Source organism: Astatotilapia calliptera, chromosome 14, assembly GCF_900246225.1.
Source record: "Astatotilapia calliptera chromosome 14, fAstCal1.2, whole genome shotgun sequence".
NCBI lineage: Eukaryota > Metazoa > Chordata > Actinopteri > Cichliformes > Cichlidae > Astatotilapia > Astatotilapia calliptera.
This window is the reverse complement of record NC_039315.1, coordinates 10,912,761-10,921,012: the sequence shown is the minus strand read 5'-3', so window position 1 is coordinate 10,921,012 and position 8,252 is coordinate 10,912,761. Positions and strand designations below refer to the sequence as shown.

Below are 8,252 nucleotides of genomic sequence, written 5' to 3'. Positions count from 1 at the left end.
TGTTTTCCTGGGTAATCCTGGTTGGTCAACAGCACTTCTGAGCAGATAGCAGGTGAGGCTTTGAGAAGAAGAGTTAACAGCTGGATGAGTTTCTTTCTTTTCAGTCTGCTGTGAATTGACTACAATTTGGCAGAGTTGAGTAGTGAGGCAAATCAATCACACCACTTTAATGTAAAGCTATTATGGGTTCCTGCACTGTAGTTGCCAGGGTAACAAACTCTGCTTCACCTGCAACACACCTTCAAACAGAATGTCTCCAACCTGAAAGAAAAATTTGATGAATTCATTATGAGTAAACATAACAGACATAAAATTTGTCACAATAAAAAAGGTTAACAGTAAGAGAAAATGACCAACCTGAACATGAAGGGGGCACTGAGCACGTATATGACAGCACTGGCAATATCTATTGCTTTCATAGGCTGTCTGAGAAGTAAAAAGTATTTGTATAAAATACAAATATTTTGTATGTGTATAATCATCTTAACAGTACCTTACATGTAGGAATAATACTTTTACCTTATGCTCCTTTATCAGGATATTCCCTGTAGAGCTGTGTTCAAATTCTGTCTCTACAAAGTCTGCATGCAGCTCCTGCCCCAGGCCCTCAGTCAGAGCAGTTACAGCGTACTTGGTGGCATTGTAGAAAATCATATCAGCAGCAGAAAAAAACTTTATGACCACTTAAGCTGCCACAGAAGAAGATCAGCATTTATCAGCATATTCTGATCAGATCTCAGAACTTAATACGAAAGCCTAATTGACTGAAATTGATTATTTAATATTGCAGTCATATAGTATCTGGCTGAATGATTCAAGAAAATCTGTATCAGGTCTAAAGTCTCAAAAATGTGTATATAATTTATCATCAATTATTTAAGTCTTAAACATGAAGTATGGAACATGAATATTTGGTGCACTGTAATGTCAATTCTCCACAGCCTGTAACGCCACAAAAAACAGGCAGCCACATGGACATCTACAAGGACCCTCACGCTGTCTGACGAAATTCACGTGACTGTGACTGCAGCGGGCCTTAGTGGACTCCCGGATGCAAGAAAGTATAATCCCTGCTTAACCCGATTCAACCTTCCAGTTAAGAGGCATGGCCTCAGTCTTTGAAATGTCTTTGTACAGTGTTTGCAAAAGTTATCTTCATAATCGTTATCTAAATCGTGATGAAGATTCTATAAAAAGATATTTACCTGATGATTATATCTACAGGCTTCACAACCATGTCTGTTACTGTCCCTCGGTAATTAAAACTGCACCTGTTTATGTTTATGATGTGCCCATCGTCCACATTTCTTACTTTCATTGACTGATACGCTTCACGTTCACAGAAACTCAATGTAAGAATGCTCACCTGCAAGAGTAGAAAAAAAGAAAACACTGTCTGTAATCAACACCCTCTCTACACTCAGAAAAATAAAGGTGCCAACTGGAACCAAAAGTGGTTCTTTAGACTGATGCCATAGAAGAACCTTTTTTGGTGCCACAAAGAACCTTTCAAACAATGGTTCTTCAAAGAACCATTTCTTTCAGTGGTTCATTGAAGAACCTTTAAAGGTGCCCCAAAGAACCATCAAGAAATGGTTCTTTGGGGCACCTTTAATGGTTTTTCAAAGAACCTTTTTAAAAATGGTTCAAATGGTTCTTTAAAAGAACCATTTTAAAGAACCTTTTTTGAGTGGTTCTTTAAAAAACCATTTTAAATCTTTCAAAATAAAATGCATCATAAATTGAATTTGAGTAGGGCAAAATAAATACTAGCACAGCATAGACATATATTAATGGTTTATTGTCATTTTGTAGTTACCAAAAGACAAAAAGGCATTTTAACCCTCAGCACAACATCACTACTAATACATGTCACATATTAGTGTTTTAAACAGTAATAATTAAATATATTTGCTATACTATAAATAAATATATATAAATACTATAGCTACAGATAACACAACAAATAATACATGTATTGTTTAATTAATAAAACATCAGAAAGTGATAAAACACATTAGAAATAGCAATAGCTTCATAACAGACCAATAAATCAACACATTTTCATCAGCAGATGTTTGCATGTTCAGTAAAAATATTTCAACAAGTTTATGATTAAAATGATCAATGAACTTCAGCCTTACGCTATGTAATGTACGTTTCATGTTGTACTCATGGTCCTTTGTTAGTTCAGTTTAGGATAATGTCTCTGACGTATGTATCATATCAAATATATGTCATATCAAAACAAGCCCACACCTGCAGTTGTTTCAGTTTTTCACTGGTGTTTCCTGTCAGCTGGTCAACCTCACTCAGGCAGACATCCATATCAGCCAACCAAACGACAAGTTCCTCCCTTTGTGCTTCAAACCCCTCCCACTCTGAGACAAGGAGCTGAAAGAGAGAGGAAAGAGTCAATTATAAAGAAGAGAGAGAAGTGAAACCCTCCTCAGAAGGTCTGACTCGCATACCTGCAGTTGACCTGTGATGGACTCCTGTTTGGCGTTCACGTCATCCCTCGTTGTTGCCAACAGCCGAGTCTGCAGGGTGCCCTGGAAGAGCTGAGTTAATGTTCGACTCGTCCTGGTCAGGCTCTCCAGCTGGATGAGCCGAGGTCTCCCTTCTCACCGCTGCCTCTGAACACAGAAACACAAATTTCATCTGAAGCAGGAGGTGCAGATTTTTTTGTGCTATTCTTTTCTAAATCCAGGCTAGATCACGTGGAGGTATTTGGAAAACTTTTTTGGCCAGTGGACGACTGTTGTCTTGCAGAAAGTCAAATCAAACATATGCGATACACAATTAATTCACAAGAACACATTATAAAAAATAAGTCCAGTTCTTGCCTGATTTCAAGTGAAATCTGCATCAAAACAGGGTGACAGAAGTAAAACGAGTGCACAAAGCCTCACTTTGTAAAAGCCTGCTATTACAGTTCTCCTCTATGCAGACGACTTTCCTGTTTTCAAGGCACAACTTGGATCTGCTGTACGAATCTTATGAATACACACTAAATGAAACAATAGTGTGCATGACTCCAGATTCTGATCCCTCATCCTAATATGGTCCCAACATAGCAACAGCAAGAAAGCAAATGTTGAGGCTTCAAAATACAAAGTCCATAAACCAATGGCTGACGTGGGTTTTATCATAAGGGTGATAAATATACAGATTTCAGTCTGTCTTAGAGATTTGATGTTCATTTACCTGCAGATGCACTATACATACCTGCTCCATGGTTTTTCACAACATTTTGCACATCACTATTTAATACAGGAAGTAGGTGAACTAAAACAAGTCATCTTTCTTTGTGAGAGGACCATATTAATGAAACAAACCTCATCATAGGGAGCCCTAAAGATGCTCCTGCTGCTTCTCTTCCTCCTCATCCTAAGCTTCCTTCTCCTTGTCCTCGCCTTCCATCCAATTGTAATTCAACCTAATTGTGTTTCTCCCCCTCCTCTTCCTCATTTTGTTGGAGCTGTGAACACAATTAATGTGAATCTGGATTAATTTGTGCAAACAAGAAAAATCTACAGCTTTTTGGTCAGAGGTGCTCTTGTGATTTAAGCCGGGTAGAGTAGATTTATCTGTTGATGCTACCTGCTTCAGCTCTGGCTGCTGAGTGATATTTACACCCTGGCTGGATTACAAACTTTAACCATGTGCTGAACTTTGGCCCAGCGTTGATACCTCTTGTTAGTATAACGACCTCTTCTTAGCTTGTATGTATGATGGTGGATAAATGAAATATAAAAAAAAAATTAACTATATTACAAAAGAACATCTATCTTGGAAACATCAAATGACCGGAGCATAACTTGTCAACTAGTCCGAAACTAAGTTATGCAGGAACAGTCAAAGACACCTTCTCATGTCACATTTCTATTCATTTCTATATAATTTGATTAGACAATAAAGAGTTATCTAATCGAATTATTCATTCAAAACACTTATGCATAGCTGTATTTTATACAGCTCATACAGAATTCAAAGTACAGGTTCATGTGAGTATTTAATGTACGGCTCAGATCTACAGAATTTCAGAGTTTCTAGAGCAGACACAGAGCTCACGCCACAACAGGCTTCAGGCGCCATTTTAGTGACTTTAACAATATATTAAATTTTAATTTCGGTCTAGCTGACATTAGGTTATGTACGCAGCACGCAATTGAACCACATATTTTAGAAGCCAAAGGTTCAAATTAGCTGGGAGCAGCTTCACTTAATTATAACAGTGGTTTTGTTAGGAAAACAGTTGGATACTAAATTGCGCTGACATCAACGGCTAACGTATCTAGCTAATCGCTACTGTTAGCACAACATTAACAGCAAGCTACAATGACGAGTAACAAAAACAAAACAGTAATAAGGTTTTAATGAAAATGTTTTACCTTTTCCAACAGTCCCAGAATCCACAGCTTCAAAGTCCAGCAGGTACTGAAGACTGTTATCCGTTTCGCTGTCACCGTCCGTGAGGTTTTTTTTCCCGAAAGGTCAAGGCCCGCCGCTCGCACACTCTGTCTGCGCATGCGCATCCCAACGACGGACCCCTCCGTCCCCTCCCGGGAGGTTATAGTATGACGTGTTCTGACGTCACTCTCTCTCTCCCTGTCATTTATTTGGCTCGAAACACATATTAACAAATTGCTCAGTGATGAACAACTACTCAGATCATTTACCTAAGCAGTGTGCTTTGTCAAAACGAAGTGTGTGTTCATTACACTGACATTCTGTTCTGCAGTTGTTATTTACTTGTATTTTATAATTTGACTTTACATACTGCTGGGTGGTTTGTAAAGTTTACAATAACTAGTATTATCATTATGCTATATTTTCAAAAATATATAATAATCTCAAAAGCAATGCCTTGGAGTAGAAAATAGTAATGCTTTATTAAAATTTAAAACTAAAGTACAGTATTTGAATGTGTGTATTGTGTCTACTGTTTGCAAATATTTCTAACTTTTATTTGAATATTCAGCTTCCTACCATCTTCTCTTAAAGGGTAATTGCCAGGTATCCTGCCCTCCCCCTTCGCACACACATGCACACAAAGAAAACACACAGTATAATTCACAGCCTCATTATAGTGAATAAATATTTATGCCATTTACACCATCAAACTTAGAATTTGAATTACATGCCACTGCAGATAAAATCAGTAAGAGTACCTGTTCTTCTATAACCTGTTCATTTTCATTTTCAAGAGGTTTCCATTGCCATTATCAAATTTTTGTGCGCACCACAATGCAACTCCATCAATTGTTTTGCTTTGTGCATGTATGTGTTTAATGCATGGTTCTCAAAGAGCAGCTACACATATATATGGCAAATGAAATAAGGAAAGTAAAAAAAAATCTGGGGCAGCACGGTGGCACGGTGGTTAGCACTGTTGCCGCACAGCAAGAAGGTCCTGAGTTCAATTCCACCATCAGGCCAGGGTCTTTCTGTGTGGAGTTTGCATGTTCTCCCCGTGTTTGCGTGGGTTCTCTCCGGGTACTCCGGCTTCCTCCCACCGTCCAAAGACATGCAGCTTGTGGGGATAGGTTAATTGATTAATCTAAATTGTCACTAGGTGTGAATGTGCGAGTGAATGTGAGTGTGAATGGTTGTCTGTCCCTATGTGTTAGCCCTGCGACAGACTGGCGACCTGTCCAGGGTGTACCCCGCCTTTCGCCCTATGACAGCTGGGATAGGCTCCAGCGCCCCCCGCGACCCTGAAAAGGATAAGCGGAAGCGAATGGATGGAAACTTAGATTGCTAAGGATGAAGAACCTTTTGTTCTTTAAAGAACCATTTGTAATAGCTGAAGAACCATCCACAAAATAAAAAGGTTCTTTGACGCATGATGGTTCTTTAAAGAACCATGAAGACATCTGAAGAACCATTTAAGAACCATAATTTTTCTGAGTGTACACTGGCACATGTACTTGTAGCTTCATGTGTCCATGGGAACAATGAAGAGGAAACCATTTTTAGCCATTTTTGTGTAACAGTTTATCTTTCTCATCTATTGTGTTTGTGATGTCTTATTTATTTTAATGAGCTAGGTTGTTGTTCATGTTTTGGCTGTTTTAACACATTCATTTGCAAACCTTCTGAAATATCAACAACTAAGGATCACTAAACTAAAGTGATCATCTGTTTTCAACGCAATGTTCTGCTGGGAAGAAATCCCAGAAACTCCTCCTCGTTGGTCAAGTCACACTTGTTTTGGTGCCATTAGACCATTTAGACCAATTTCTAAATAACCTTTTATAGCAGAAATTTTATTTAAAAAATACCACAATTGCTCCATGCACTAAACAGTAATATTATCTTTGAGAGGTTCCAGTCAGGGCTGCATTAGTCTCAAATGCAATTCACATTTGACACATAAAGTAAAAACTTTTTGTGAGCTCTATAAAGACTTGCCTTCCAGAGGGAACCAGTGTGAAAAGGTGGTGGTTAGGATGAGAAGAGTACTTGATGATGTTTGTGGCCCAAACTGCTGCAGCTTAAATGCAGTATTTGACAAATTTGAGTGAAACTCTTATTTTTCAAATAGGAGGTTCTGTTTCTCTAAAGAACTTCTAACTCAATCATCAGTTTATTTTTCTTTATGCTTTCTCCCTATTGAGTATATAACTCAGAGACACAGTGTATCTATTCATTATTTTTGTTGATGGCACTCAGATATAGCTACCTACCAGTTGGTATTTCATCTGACACTGAATATACACAGTTGTCTTAATGAGTCTCTTTGGGAAGTTCAGCACTGGATGTCAAATATGGTTCTCTGGCTCATCTCTACAAATTCTTGTCAATAGACCCCAGCTCCTGGATATGCATATTCTGCCCTCTGCTGGTTAAACCTGTTTCTATCCTACAAAAGGGATCTGTTTGAATATTTAAAGACAGTCAGGGTAATTTCAATGCTTTTATCTCATCACGCCTCCATTAGTGTCACAACGTTTTTACTTGCCTTAACAAAAAAAAATAATCCAAATCATTGCATTCCAATTTTACATGACTTTTAATTTAGGCATGATCCCTGTTTTTACAACAGTATACTGGCCTTCATTAAAATCAGTGTGAAGCATACCAACCACAATGATCTGCTTTTCTAATAAATTACTTTAAAATGAAAACTCTGGAGTTCAAAAAACAAGTTTTACAAATTAAATACACTTAGTGTAACTTTGATAAGAGTCGTAAAAAAAAGTTAATGTCCAGCTATCAAATTTCTGTATGGGACTAAAGTCAGAAAAACTATTAAATATTAGCTTTTACATGTAGTATAGGTCTGTTTTATAATAGATATTTTGTTGTTAATGAGTGGTTAAACCAGTATATTTACAATAATAACCTGCCTATATGATGTTAGCCAACAGCAAGTTTAACATCAAAATTTATTTTTTCATAGAGTCAGGTAATGTTAACATACTCTTTGCAGAAACTATTTTTTTCCACTTCTGAGCAAACCTGGATTTTTCATATGTCCCTTGCCCAGCCCTCCACTTTCATACCCAGCCAGCTTGGCCAACTTCATGGCTTTAGCTGCTTTTATATTTTTGAGCTTTTTTAAGACCTTCCTTTACCACCATGTACACATTAGAAATTTTTATCCACCATTTCCTCTTTCGGTCATATGGAGTGAAACTAGCGAGTGGTCCAGAAACACTCATTTCCTTTTGTGTTACACCAGCTGCTAGTATCACCTCCTTTATAGCCTGGCTGTGTTCAACAGTGTGTTTTTGCCTCACGTGGTGAAAAAGGTTTGTTTTTTCCTCCTTTACCTCCTTTTCCTTCTACTCTTTTATATCACCTAAAATACACGAGTGACCATTTCTGTCTTATGCCTTTCCACTCTTCTCTGTTTGTGATCATATTTGGCCAACAGAGATTTTCATTCTCAAACTTTAATTGCTCAGCCAGTGAAAGCCATATGTTATGGTCCTAGCAGGACACAGCTGCTGTTTGTTGGCCTTGTTTACCACCTGGGCCCAGTCAGCAATCACCTCTCTGAGGTCATATAAGCTGGGGATGAACTGGATGAGGGGAGGCAGATTTCTCTGGTGTTTCTTTATTGTGTTTTAGGTGTTGAAAGAGGTCCTATTGTGTGATTGTCCTGCCTGTGGTGTGGAGTTGTCGGAGCAGTGGGGAGAGTAGCTGGTTCATGTGAGTAGTGTGGGCTTGTGGGTCTCAACAGCAGCAGCAGTGGGACTTGCTGCTGCTATTGACAGGGATGGCTTGTGGGCCCCTGGAAG

At 38.3% G+C, this 8,252-nt stretch overlaps 1 protein-coding gene and 1 long non-coding RNA gene across 2 annotated transcripts; both read right to left on the bottom strand.

Annotated features, from left to right (window-relative positions):
- LOC113035708 (dehydrogenase/reductase SDR family member 11-like) lies at positions 1-1,447 on the bottom strand. Its single transcript, XM_026191342.1, has 3 exons — positions 520-1,447; positions 358-426; positions 1-261 (listed from the first exon to the last, which is right to left on the bottom strand). The coding sequence occupies exons 1-3, from the start codon at positions 652-654 to the stop codon at positions 181-183; spliced, it is 285 nt and encodes a 94-aa protein (XP_026047127.1). The 5' UTR covers positions 655-1,447; the 3' UTR covers positions 1-180.
- Positions 1,448-2,086: 639 nt separating this feature from the next.
- On the bottom strand, positions 2,087-4,756 carry LOC113036388 (uncharacterized). The gene is made up of 4 exons (XR_003274445.1): positions 4,395-4,756; positions 3,339-3,481; positions 2,472-2,636; positions 2,087-2,394 (listed from the first exon to the last, which is right to left on the bottom strand). It is a non-coding gene; the product is annotated as an uncharacterized LOC113036388 (long non-coding RNA).
- Between the last annotated feature and the right edge of the window lie 3,496 nt (positions 4,757-8,252).

Bases quoted from the DNA above. Each gene is read 5' to 3' on its own strand.
- LOC113035708 (XM_026191342.1), bottom strand. From the start codon at position 654: ATGATTTTCTACAATGCCACCAAGTACGCTGTAACTGCTCTGACTGAG. The intron at 427-519 runs GTAAAAGTATTA...TTTACTTCTCAG, and splicing joins TCCTGATAAAGGAGCATAAG to ACAGCCTATGAAAGCAATAG. The intron at 262-357 runs GTTGGTCATTTT...TTTTTCTTTCAG, and splicing joins AGTGCCCCCTTCATGTTCAG to GTTGGAGACATTCTGTTTGA.